Below are 13,812 nucleotides of genomic sequence, written 5' to 3'. Positions count from 1 at the left end.
GTCTCCTGACACCACCGAAGTCCTAGTTATTTTGCAAGCGAAGCCCTTTCTGGAATTTCTCCTTGGAGGTCCAGAAATTATATTAACACAGCCTGGGATGACATGTAATTTCTTCCCTCTCCTAATGGTGATTTTCTTCCCCAGCTGCAGACACTAGAGTGGGACTCAACAGAATTAGATTGTGGTACTCATGGGATGGAGCTACTGCATATGGAAGACTAGAGACTGAGAACACTGAGCAAAAGAGAGAAAAATCAGGGTCATGGATCAGTGTGTGAGGACATTCCCAGAAGCTACTTTTGGCTCATGGTTGTCGAGCAGTATTCCATATAGGGAAGGAACACTAAGGCAAATACAGTCAATCAATAAGTATTCATTAAGTATCGAGGATGTGCCAGACATTATGTAGACACGCTTTGCCATTCCACAAAGAACTGCTTCTATATCTTCTCACGTAGGGAAAGAAAAAAGCTAGTTTAACCAGCATCTGGTGATGGTCAGGATGGTGTTTTGGAAATTGCCCTAAAATTCCAATAACATTAGGAAGGGAATATTTGGAGTCCTAAGCATTTTGAAAACCCAAGATAATCATTTAAATTGGCCATTTTAACTCCACTCAAAACGAACCACAAAATTCCCTAGGCAAAATGACATGGGGAAAATAAAGTACCAGGTTCAGAAATAACCTGGATCAGGCAAGGGTTGAGATACAGCATAGCAGATAGTGAACTGACTTCTCAATCTTCCGGGAAGACCTGAGTTCGAATTACACCTCTGACACTGACTGGCTGAGTGACCTTAATGTCCCGGTGCTGGGTCTTAGGAGCTTATTTTTTTAAAAAAATCCTGACAATGAATCTCAATATAGTTGGTTTCTTTGGTAATCTTATGCATTTAAAACATTGCTTTCAGAAGGGGTCCACCAGATTCACAAGACTCACATCAAAGGGATGTCCCTCCAAAAGTTAATAAAAACTTCTGTCCTAAAAGCATAAAGTTGCAACAACAACAAAAAAAAACCAAAACCCCCAAAAAAACCCCAGTTGTCAGCAGCTTGCACTAGAAAATGGAATTCCCTATACTAATGACAGCAGAGGTCCTGTTCCTATCCTTATCTGATCTCCAGGGTACAGAAAATGCCTCATATAGGTGAGAAAAGAAAATGCCAGTGTTGCCCTCCACCCCCACCCCTTATTTCCTCATGCTGCATTAAACCAAGACAGGCAAGTGATGAAAACAAGGGCTAGCAATCTCACATGCTGTAGGGGTGAAGGAGCCCGGGCGAGGCCCGCCGGGGTTGATAGGTGGCCGCGGAGGCATGGTGGGGGGTGACGATCTTGACTGTATTTTCACTTCCACAGGGGATCCAGGCATCGCTGGCACCCTCTTCTCACTAGCAACTGTGAAGAAAAGGGATACACATGTCAACAGGTAGATTCTCTCATAGGTGAGACATGCTATACAGTGAGCTACAAAGGCAACTCTGGAAAATATGAAAATTCATAGCATTCCAACAAAGGCTTTTAGAATTGAGGAAGACCTGAGAAGCTATCCAATTCAATGTCCCCCTCCCATTTTTTTTAAGTATAAGGAAGCTGAGGCTCAGAGAGGGAAAAGAACTCCTCCAAAGTCACACAATGAGTTTGCAGCTGAGGAACTAGAACTCAGGTATTCCCGATCTCAGACCAATAGTGTTTCTCCTTCAACAGTGATACTGGAACTGGACTCTGCAATGTTCTCTAAAAGGCTAATTAGAAAGCTTCATAAATAGCACTTCGTTCATTCCCAATAACCTTTCAAGATGGGTAATGCCAAAAGTGTGCAGGAGCCGAGTGGACACAGTTTTCACAAAAGCCAATTGTTAAATTTGCAGCATGAGCATTTAGACAACAGGCATCTGCAAATACTACAAGTCAGAGCTTGGATTATGGTTTTGTTGATGGCCCAGATCTAAGAAAGAGATGAAGAAAATGGTAAGAATGCGGATTAAATTTAAAAATGTGCTTTGGATAGCAGGTTGTTAAAAATTTACTCCTGGGTGAAGGAGTAGTTGGTAGCACCATTTTATAGCTCCCCAAATCTCTCACACAGACACACACTGTCAGCTCCCCAAATCCATCACACATATACATATTCAGGTCCTCAAACCCATCACACATACACACACACACACTCAGCTCCCCAAATCCATCTCTCTGTCTCTCTCTCAGACACACACTCATGAACACACTCTTCAAGCTTCCCAACATGCAATAAGAAGAGAATACTCCCTATCACAGAGCTCGTTTATAAACTTAAATGAACTGTCCAGACTGAGCAGAGGTCACATCTCCCTCTGGGGTGATTTATAGCAGCTGCCTGAAACCACCAAAGGCTTGGACGTGAGAGGGAGGGAAAGTCAAATAGGCATAACGTGATTGTGGTGGAATTTGGTCTGAATGAATACAAACCTGATTCTATAGCTTCACAGAGAATGGAAGAGTAGCTGGATTCCAAGCCCTGGTGTTTGCAAAAATAATTTTTTTTCTTATTGAATTATCAATCATTTACTTTGGTTAATCATTAGGTCAAATCTAATTCTTTCACCACCTGAAAACTGAACTATGACTATCCTCTGGGAACAAAAAGTTCTTCAGTTATGCATCCCATTGAACCCTCCATGACTCCATTTCATATTTACTGTAATTTAGAAATAAAAAAACAGGGTCAGTCTGTGGCCAAACCTGAAGCTTTCTTCTCACTATAGGTGGACCAACCCTTGAAAAGCTAACTTGGAAGAGATGATAACTATTATTGTTTACACAGTGATTTCAGGTTTGTAAAACCCTGTGCATGTTTTATATACATACACACACACACACACACACACATATATAACATATATATGTCCATACCAATGTCATTATTATTTAAGTCTAACAACCCTATATGGTAGGTACTTTGAGTATTTTTATGCCCATTTTAAAAATGAGAGAATGGAGGCAAAGAGAGTTTAGTAATTTGCCCAGAGTCACACAGATGCTAAAGAGTCCAAGGAAGCCTTAGAACCTATGCCCTGAAAAAAAATATATCAAATTGATTATACCACAGACATTTGTGTGACTGGCTAAGTCACATTTTATTGTCTAAGAGTTACATTTAGAAGTTCAGCTTTCCTATAAAATATTCCTTATCTCTCTCGAGTTACATTTAGAAGTTCAGCTTTCCTATAAAATATTCCTTATCTCTAAGTTTACAAGTTCAGTATTTCTATGAAATCAGTGGTCTATTCTGATGTCAAAAAAAAATCTTTCTACCTCACTAGTCGCCTTTCAAGAAAGTCTGCTCGTTATCCATGTACCACTAACTAACCTTGCAGGTGAACACAACCAATCAGCAGCCAAAGGGAAGGAGGGGAGGTTGCTACCCCACTTCTCCCCATACTCAATCTCTACTCAACCATGATGTTTTCTCATCTATGATGCTACCTTTTACTATGGATGCTCCTCCTTTGTCTATTAAAATTATCTCTAAAGCCCTACCTTGGGTTCTTACCTACTGATGAGGAAGCAAATTTTATCAGCAAATTCATACTTTGCTAATAAATTGATAATAATTTGATTACTGATAACTGATAAAAAACTGATTATGCTCAGAACTGTAACTGTGTGCCTCGGTTTACATTAATTTCAACTGTGACTGCCCCTTTAAGGCATTTTGGACCAACTCCATCAGCCAATCAATTAATCTACCTGCAATGCGTGCTATCTCGGTGAACTTGGAGAAATCATTTAACTCCCATGGGCCTCAGTTTACTAATCTCTAAAAGGAAAGGGTTGGCCTAGGAGGTCCCTTTCATTTCCAGGTCTAGACTCCAGTGATTCCATCTCCAGTACTTTTTATCCAACTACATGACAGTTCCTTCTCTTACAAGAAAAGCCATAAGCTCTGAGTCCTTTCCCTCATCTATAAAATGCAGGCAGTCATGCCAGAGCATCTTCATGCAGTTTGCTGCAAGGCCCAAACGAGATGTCATTAAAAGTGCTCTGCAAACTTTAAAGTAGTGTATAAACGTCGGTTCTTAATAATAATGAGAAAATAAAGCTGCCTGCCTGGGACTTTAGATTCTCCCCTTCAAAAATGGTTATCCTGCAGAGACACAGGCAAGGAATGATACTTCACATCAAACTCTCCAAGTTCCCGGGGGAGAAGTCTGCTGGCCACTTTGGAAGCCAGAGAGAGGCTGGTCAGACAGGGGAGGGTGATCCCGGATAGGCCAGCCCCCCTTCCTACGCCTCTCCTGCTCACAGGACACTTTCTCCTCTGGCCAAACAGATTAGCCAAATGATGGAGCTGGTGCCTTTCCCTGGGACTATGCTCTCGCCGTGCCCTTCAGAGAAGGGTTGACACGTTTCCAGCTCATCCATCTGTGGCCCAGCTTTGCTGAGGAGGGGAAGAAGGGAAAGAAGGAACTGACAGTTGTCTCACACTGTTCAGTGTTGTGTGCGCTGTGCAGCAACCTAAAGGGAGCCTTTCCTCAGACCACCTGCCTTCCCCACGCTGGCGCCAAGGGCCTGAGGAGAGCTTAGCAGTTGGACACATTTTCACATTCAGGGCTTGGCAGAAGGAAAAATCCCGAGCAGCCCAAATGCAGGGGACTGAAAGCTTCGGTTCCTTTCTGATGGATCTGCCACACCAGCTGCCAGGCCGATGAATCAAAGGCCTGCCACGTGACTTTCCACTGGCCACAAGCTTTCACTAGCAGATAGGACAGCAAAAAAATTAATCTCTAATATACGCTATAGTGAAAAGAGCACCAGATTGAGAACAAGGAGGCCTGAGTACTGGATCTGGCTCGGCCACTAGTCAGGATATGACCTTGGGGTTAACCTTCTAACCCCACTCAGTTTGCTCATCTGTCTAATGGGGATAATGCCATCTGGCCTGCCTATCCCCACAGCAGTGATATAAGGGACAAAGGAGAATGTGAAAGCACTTTTAAAAAACATTTTTTAAAATTGATTTTTGTTTTAACAACACCCTCATTTCCACATAAATCCCTACCCAGTACTTGCCTTGTAACAAGCATTAAAAATAAAGGGGGTGGGGTTTACAGGATGAAATTTAGGTGGTAAAAAAACCAGAAGATATTAATAATATTATTGCAAGAAAAATACACAAAACCAAAACCAAACAAACCACATCAAATACATCTGACAGTAAATAAAATAGTAAAAGCACCTTTCCAGCTCAAAAGCATTATGTTTATAAATGTGTACCTATGAATAAAATGAATATAGCTTTTATCTACCTACAGATGAAAGAGGGACAACTTAACTTGGTGAAGGGGATAACAAGAACTCCATTCAGGATGATCTCTTATACATCATGGTCCTGTGACCCTAAGCAACGTGGGGCAGAACTAGGAGAAAAACAGAGGCAATGCCTACCATAACAAAAATGCTGAATACCAAAAGGCTGCTGAACTCATTCATTATAACCACCAATATTGATCCTTCAGAACAGAACACAAAACACAATCCCACCTCCTTTCAGCAGGGTGGTGAACCATGGGAACAGAATGTTGCATATACCACCAGTCATTTTGTGGTGTAGTTTTGCTTGTTTTCCTTTGTTACAAAGGGAGGGCTCAATGTGGGGTGGGAGTGGGATCCAAGTTTGAAATGAATATGGTATAAAAGATAAGCATTCAATAATTTTGATTTGGCAATAATTTTCATCAATTTTAAGTCAATAATTTAAATGCTTGCTACCTCACAGTGACAGGCACTGGTGCTGCAAAAAAAACAAAAAAAACAAAAAAGGCATCAAAATATTTTTAATGTATAAAAAACATAAAAGCGACTACTCTATTAAAAAAAATACAAGTAGGGAATTTCATATCCCAGGGACACATTGTTGTTTCACCCCTCTTCAATCTACGTAGGAACAGGTCCAGAAGCACTTCATTTTGCAAATCTGTAATTTACCTCCCTATCAGGTGATGTTGTTCCTCACAATTTGTGCCCTGCCCTCCTAAACTGTGGGAATCCCAGGGGCCAAGATCTGTGTCACATCTGAATGCTACATATCTCCTACAGCAAAAAATTTTATTGATATCACCTCCATTTCCCAAAATATTCTTCCCCTTTTCTTTAATTTCTCTAATTTCCTTCATTACTAGAAAAATCTCTTTCAAGAAAAATTTCTAGATTTCTAGAAAATCCCTTATAACAAAGAATACAATTTTTAAAAAGTTGCTCAGCATGTTCTCTAGCAACATGATTGGGGTTGCTCCCCTTAGGAAGAGGAGGCATGAAGCCTAATGATACCTTATCTTATAGTACCGGATGGGATGTCCTGCAGAGGACAGCTTGCTTTTTCATTCAGTTTGGGCCCAGAGGGCCATACCAGGAGGAATAGGTGGAAGTCACAGAGGGAGACAGACTCATGGCTGATGCAGGACAAGCTATGACTTGTAAAAGTAGGATGTGGACTGCCTGGGAAGGTACAGGTTCTTCTTTCTCTCCAAGACTTCAAGGAAAGGCTGGGCAAACAGTTGCTTGGAATGAATACTGTAGAACCCAGCAGTAACACCTGAAACTCAGTGGTGGTAATAGGGATTACACCCGTGGTTTTACGGACAAAATGAGCTCCTGGATGAGTACACTCTCTGTAACCATTTGCAGCAGTACCTTTTCTGTAATTAATAGCTTTAGAGTTGTTTAGAGCACTGAGAGGTCAAGAGATTGGCCCGGATCACACAGCTAGTATGTGTAAGAAAAGTGAGGGACATAGTAGACGCTTAGGAAATGCTTGTTAACTGACTGATTGACAGAGATTTCTTTCTGTGGTCTGGGTTTGATCAGATGGCATTTGTGGTCCTTAGTAACCCTTAAGTCTGCGATACAGATTTTATGATAACTGTCAATGTCTCCTGAATTCCTATTCAGATTTTCTTCTGGTTCTGTCCTGTTGGATTATCTGACATTCTCCACTTGGCCCAGGAGCTCCTGGAGGCAGTTTAGGAGAAAACCATTGGATCTGAAGCTCTTGTTTAGCATCATAATGCCACCACTTCCTACTGATCTTAGGCAAATCATAGCCTTTCAAAGCCTTAGTTTCCTCCTTTGTAAAATGAAGTATCAGTACTTGCCCTACGGCCCACTTCATTTTAGTCTCAGATGACACTGGGTACAAAAAATAAAAACCAGTGTTGAACTATTAATGTAACTTTCAACAAGTCCAAATGGCATACAGGATGATCTGACTTTGGAGAAATGAAAGAAAAGGGGAAAACTTCAATTAGATACTTAATGAACATCTATGTGGAAGATCCCTCGCTAACCAGAAGAATCCTCTGTTGGAACAAAGGTCTAGATCTGAGGGCATCAGGTCTACCGAGATTCCTAAGGAACAGCACCCTTTCTGGGGCTGCACCAAAGTGGACCTACTGAGGAACCTCAAAGCAGAGCTTTGGCTGGTTATGAAATTGTTCAGGTTCTGACATCTACTGGCTAGCCTCAGTTCCTTCATCTGTAAAATGGAGACAGGCAGAAAGAGCTGCATTAGTTACATCAAAATGATGTCATGAGGAAAGTGGTTTGTAAAATTCAAAATGTGGCGTTATCGATTTGCTATAGAACCCCATATTAAACAGCCATTAAAATGTTCTTATAAAATGTTTATTACAAGAAATGGCTCACTGGAGAGGGAATGGGGAAGAGGAGATGGATATATTTGGAAAAGAAAATAGCAAACCAAAAGGTATCCACAAAAATAAGATGAAATTAAAAATAATCATAGCTAGTATCTACATGGTACTTTAAGGTTTGCAAAATGCTTCACACACAATTTCATGTGATCTTTACAATAATACCATGAGGGATTACGCCATTGGTTCCTTTTATAGATGAGGAGAATGAGACTGAACAAAGTTAAGCGCCTGGGGTCCAGGAGTGTGTTGGCAAACATAACTCTCTGGGAAAAAATCCTTATCTATCTACAGATATTTTATACATATACACACTTTTAAGTTTAATATGCATTATTAACACTTTCTTGTTGTATATTCTTGAGGTATAAATGTTCACACTGAAAATTCATCAGGCTTTTAGGTTTGGAGCTGGCTCTCAAACATCCCTGCTAGCCAGGAAATCTTTGAAGCAGAATGCAAACACAGCTCTTCCTGACACCAACTCCCACACTATTCACTGCATCACTGAGACCCAGGTAGATGCTAAGCATGAGATTGCAGTCACTGACACTTGGACCACCCTGTAATCAATTATTCAGATCATGAATATTTCTGTAGCCACAAGCCTGGAAAGATGAACAAAATGCCTGAAATACATCCTGACAAATTCACGAATGTCCAGAGTCATGGATAGAATGGATTAATTTTACCATAAAAGGCTTACTTAATTAGATTGACTTCTCTGGGGATATACAACTAGTAACTGTGAGCTGGGATTCAAACCCAGGTCACGTGAGTGCAAACGGTGGCCCCGTTACATTCCTCTTTGAATGGTGGAGTTCTAAAACCAGAGAGTTGGATGGGACCTTAGTCCAACCTCATTTTATAGGGTTTTCTTCCCCACAGTGAGTGGGAAGAGAATAGTATGAGATGGAACTTTGGTTTTTTTTTAAACCAAAGAGACCTGGAAATTTAAACAATCTTTATTTTAAAGAAATCCAGTCACAGTTATAGCATATGGAAAGGGGTCTATCTACTGGTGGCATCTCGGACCTCCCCTGCCTACTCTTGCAACTCACCTCCACAATCTATGCATTTCTTCATGTCATGGGGCCCAGACGCTAGTGGAGCTGGGGAGTCTTACGGTAACTCCCAAACTCCTACAACACCAATCAGTGTGGGGATGAGCAAAGACTCGTGGAGCAGACCTAGGGCAGTTGGAGTTAATTTGGACCTCATGTGGACTAACTGGGACCCAGCTGTGAGTCCTTTGGTTAAGGAAAGTATAAAAAATTTTCGGGTGCTGGGGGCAGGGAATTCTGAGACTCCAAGGAATTTCCTTACCAGTGGCTTTTACCTTCCTAGTCTGCCTTTTATCACCTTGTGGATCACTTTCTACCTAGGGATTATTGGTTTATGTTTTTATGAAAGAAATTGAATATTTTAATACTCAGGCTCTGAGTGATCTACTAGCCAAGGAACGATGATAGGGATGATGGTGAGTGAGAGTTCAGTGCTTGAAGAGACCTGAAAACAAGGTTCAATCTAAAACCCAAAATATTTAATATTTCAAATATTTATTGAGTGCAGAGTCTTGAAATAATCTCAAAAAATCTCTGGACTGCCAACAACATTTTCTGTGGAGACTTCACCAAACACAACTCCAGATGAAAAATGCCGTAAGCACAGTCTCTCCAGGTCAGAATCTGAAGCAGTAACTGAATGGCAAAGCATCCAGGACAGAATTCATGCTTATGTGGCAATTCCCAAGTTTTGTACAAAACCGATCATGAGTTTGGGAATTGGGAGACCAAGATGGAGTTTCCCCTCCTGTTCTAACTTGACATGTGACCTTGAGCAAGATGCCTCAACTTCCTCTGTGAAATGAGATGGTGGGACTAGAGCAGCAGCTTTCAAAAGGTATGGTTCAAAGAAGGGAAGGAGAGAGAATAAACATTTCTGTAGCGTCAGGTACTTTGCTAAGTGCTTTCTAAACATTATCTCATTTGATTCTCACAATAACCCTAGGAGGCAGGTGCTAACAGTTCACTTTACTGTTGAGGAAACTGAGATAAACACAACACGTACCAAAGTATAATCATACTCTTGCACATATATAACCAATTTCAAATTGTTTACCATCTTAGGAAAGGAGAAAATTTGGAAACTAACTCAAATAAAAAAATAGTTTAAGATGGTATTTACATGTAATTGAAAAAATAAAATACTATCAAAAAATTTAAAAAGTGCAAATCAAGAATAACCATACTCTTTGACCCAATGATTCTAGTTTGAGTACTGTGGCCTGAAAATATCAACACACACCCTGCCCCCACCCTGTCCCAAAACAAAAACCATAACTGAGCTCTCAGTGCAAAGATTTTCTTAGCAGTATTAAACATAATTGTAAAAAACTGGAATCAACTTAAATTTTCAACAACAGTAGAGTTAAAAAAACCACTGGATTTCATAAATATAATAAACATTATAACATCATTAAAATGGACAGATACGAAGGATGTAAAAATCTATAAAGAGCTTAATAAAATTTTGATTTGTGATTTCATCATTGTAAGGAAATCCCAGTTGAGTACTTCCTCTACCAATGCAAATCTGTACCTCTTCTGAAGTTTATGATCTTAAATTTATGGTCTTTATGGGACAGTGAGAAGTTAAGCAACCTGGTTGCAGACACGCAGCCAGTATGTGTCAGAGGCAGGACTGGAACCCAAGTCGCTCCCCTCTCTACCCTGTTCTGCAGTAGTTCTTAACCTTTTCTGTGTCATGGACTTCTCAATCTGGTAAAGTCTGTGGTTCCCTTCCTCAGAAAAATGTATACAAATGCATAAAATGAAATGTATAGGATTTGCAAAGGAAACCAATTATACTGAAATAGCTATCAAAATATTTTTTAAAAAAGTTTACAGATCACAAGTTAAGAATTTCAGATCTAAAGAACTGGAAGCTAAAGGGGTGCCCATCAATTGGGGAATGACTAAACAAGTTATGGTACATGAAGGTGACACTATACTATTCGCGTTGTAAGAAATGATGAGGAAGATCGTTTCAGAAAAACTGGGAAGACTTATATGAAGTGATACAGAGCGAAAAGAGCAGAATCAGGAAAAGAATTTATACAGTAACAATACTGTACGATAAAAACAGTATTGTAAAGATAAACAACTTTGAAAGATTAAGGAGCTCTGATGAACACAGGGACGAATCACAAATCCAAGACTCATGATGAAAACATGTGAGCCACCTCCAGATAGACAGGACTGATTCTAGAGTGCAAATCTGAGCATACTTTATTTTCCTTCATGGCTAATGTGGGAATTTATTTTGTTTGACATGTTGAAATGGGTTTTGTTTTCTTGCCTTCTCAATGGATGGGGCAGCAGGAGGGAGGGGAAGGTAAAAAATTTAGAAATGAAAATAAAATTTAACTTTAAAACAGGAAAAAAATTTTGTTCTACCTCCATGCTTCCTCTTTGATATGTAATACAAAGGAAAACAAAGCAGAAAGGACTAAGCATCCACTAACTACGACCATGTAAGGAGAAAAGCGAACCAAAACGAATGGACCAAGTATACTGATGAGTGACTGAAAAAGTATTTCTAGTGTTGGAATTATTTAAAACATAAATAGTTACTAGGGAGGTTTAGATGGCTACCCTGACATTCAATTTTAAGGTTTTAAAGAGGGAAGTGAGAAATAGTGGAGGGAGAGGATAACCTGGACATTAGGAAGTCCAACTGTCTTTGTAAAGCTATTTAAACCCTCTTGGAGTTCACTTTTAGAATGGATAAAAGGGAAATGAATATGCAGACCCCACTTTTTTGGCCCCAGCCTCACTCAAGGGTGACTATGGGACACTGAAAACCAAAAGTGCATAGCTCAGTGGAGGAAGGAGGTAGGATCCTATAGCTTCCCTAGACCTTCATTTCCTTTACCCTGACAAGGCAGCAGATATATGTGGTGAATGGAAAAGGAAGTAATAAGCTATTACAGAGTACTGTGAGAAACCCCTTCTCCAAGGGCAAACCATAAGAGAGGAGCCTAAGAGCACCAGGTGGCCCTGCCCTGGGAGGCAGAAAGAATGAACCAGTCAGACTAGACTGTAAATGGATGGAATAGTTGGCCACCCGTGTGTGTGATTCTTCTTGTGAACCCTTTGTGTACCAGACATAGTGAGGCAAAGACAGAGGATGAATCGCAGTAAACACATTTATGGTTCCTTATAGCTGAAGAATTAGAAACTAAAATGAAACCCTCTTCCCAGAATAGTTACCCCAAAGGCAGTGGGTTAAAATGGGAAGAACCCTATATTGAGAGACTCAGGGTTTGTGTCCTTTCTTTCCTTCCAGAAGATGTATGATCTTGTAGAACGTTACTTCCTACAAAACTGGGCTCAAGCACTACCTTTTATACGCAGAATCTTTCTTGACACCCTCCCCTCCCCATTATCATGTATTTATCTTGTTTTTATGTGAATATTTTTTTCTTTTTCTTTTTTTGGTAAATAGTATTTTATTTTTTCCAATTACATGTAAAAATAGTTGTCAATATTCATTTTTATAAGATTTTGAGTTTCAAATTTTTTCTCTCCCCAAGATGGCAAGCAATCCGATGTACATTTATGTATGTGCAATCATGTAAATATATTTCTACATTAGTCATGTTGTGAAAGAAGAAAGAGAACAAAAGGGAAAAGCCACAAAAACAACAAAAAAGTGAAAATAGTCTGCTCTGATTTGCATTCAGATCTATAGTTCTTTCTCTGGATGTGGATAACATTTTCCATCATGAGTCTTTTGGAGTTGTCTAGGATCACTGTATTGTGAGAAAAGCTAAGTCTATCACAGATGATTATCGAACAATGTGCTGATACTGTGTACAATGTTTTCCTGGTTCTGTTCATTTCAGGTTGCATCAGTTTGTACATGTCTTTCCAGGTTTTTCTGAAATCTGACTGTTCAACCTTTCTTATAGCACAATAGTATTCCATTACTTTCATATATCACAACTTGTTCAGCCATTCCCCAATTGACGAGCATTCCCTCAGTTTTATTATAGATAGTCTTAATTACCCACATGTTCTCTGTCCTGATAGAGAGCAGGGAGCAGGGGCTGTTTCATGTTCAAATCTTTGTAACCAACAACTATCACAGATCCTTAATAAATGCTCATTGAAAGATGCAGATATATTCCCTCTATCCATGTAGATCACAACCCAACCATACTTTATCCTGGGATTCCTGTCAGTGTTCTCTCGTGATTTCTCCCTAGAGGACCTATACAATGTGTTGGAGGCCTTCTTCTGAGTCTTTATATTTCACGGGTCATATTTTTCTTTGCCCTTGTTTACATGCCTGGCCCACCTTCCCCTGCTACCCAATTCTTTATTTCCTTAGCCAGATTCCTTTAAGCCATGTCTCACATGAAGGTCACTGTTGAAGTATCCAGCAGCCTTCTTGTGCCCAAGTGCTTGACTCTGAGTTGCAGGATCTGGGTTCAGGTCCAAATAGCTGTGTGACCCTGGGCAACTTCACCATCACTCCTTGGGTGACTTCCCCTCTGAGCCTGTTCTCTTGTCTGTAAAGTGGCAATAATACTGACAACAACCTTTGTAGGGTTGTTGTGAAGAATGAATGAGGTGATGGGAGTAAAGTACTCTGTAGAGTGAAACACTAAAAAAGAGTCAGTTATTTTCATTACTGCACAAAGTAGGGCTGTCCATATGGCTCTGTGGCAAATCTTTTATTTTTTTAAGTCCTTTGTTAATTTTTATCATCTCTGTTAACTCCTCTCTCCCAGGCCAGGAGAAAGTCTGACTCAAAGATGGACTAGTGTCCTTTGAATCCAAAACCTGTGATTATCTCCCCCCCAAATGTGGAAAAGACTTATATGAACTGATGCAGAGTGAAGTAGGTAGGACCTGAAAAATATTTATACTATATAAAAATTAATAATCTGTAGGTCTTTTATAAATTGATGGAGAATGAAATGATCAGAAGCAGGAGAATAATTTATATAATAACAACCCTGTAAAAACAAACGACTCTGAAGTTGAACTATCCTACTGTGAAGTAAGAACTGTCATTAATACAATGGAATGCATGATTCCAGAGGACCA

At 40.0% G+C, this 13,812-nt stretch overlaps 1 protein-coding gene across 5 annotated transcripts in view; it reads right to left on the bottom strand.

The window, feature by feature from the left end:
• Nucleotides 1-13,812, bottom strand: part of CBFA2T2 (CBFA2/RUNX1 partner transcriptional co-repressor 2) — a 161,687-nt gene that overhangs the window by 42,190 nt on the left and 105,685 nt on the right. For 4 of the 5 annotated variants that reach the window (XM_072631275.1, XM_072631273.1, XM_072631272.1 and 1 more), the window contains one exon: nt 1,257-1,400. In XM_072631275.1, the coding sequence (XP_072487376.1) occupies nt 1,257-1,374 (118 nt within the window). In that variant the 5' untranslated portion in view covers nt 1,375-1,400. Of the gene's footprint in view, nt 1-1,256; nt 1,401-8,754; nt 9,835-13,812 lie in introns of those variants that run through there. The other variant, XM_072631274.1, reaches the window with a different exon arrangement.

The sequence above is a fragment of the Notamacropus eugenii genome, chromosome 1 (assembly GCF_028372415.1).
Source record: "Notamacropus eugenii isolate mMacEug1 chromosome 1, mMacEug1.pri_v2, whole genome shotgun sequence".
NCBI lineage: Eukaryota > Metazoa > Chordata > Mammalia > Diprotodontia > Macropodidae > Notamacropus > Notamacropus eugenii.
Note: the sequence above shows the minus strand (reverse complement) of the source record. Positions and strands in the feature narration are given on the sequence as shown.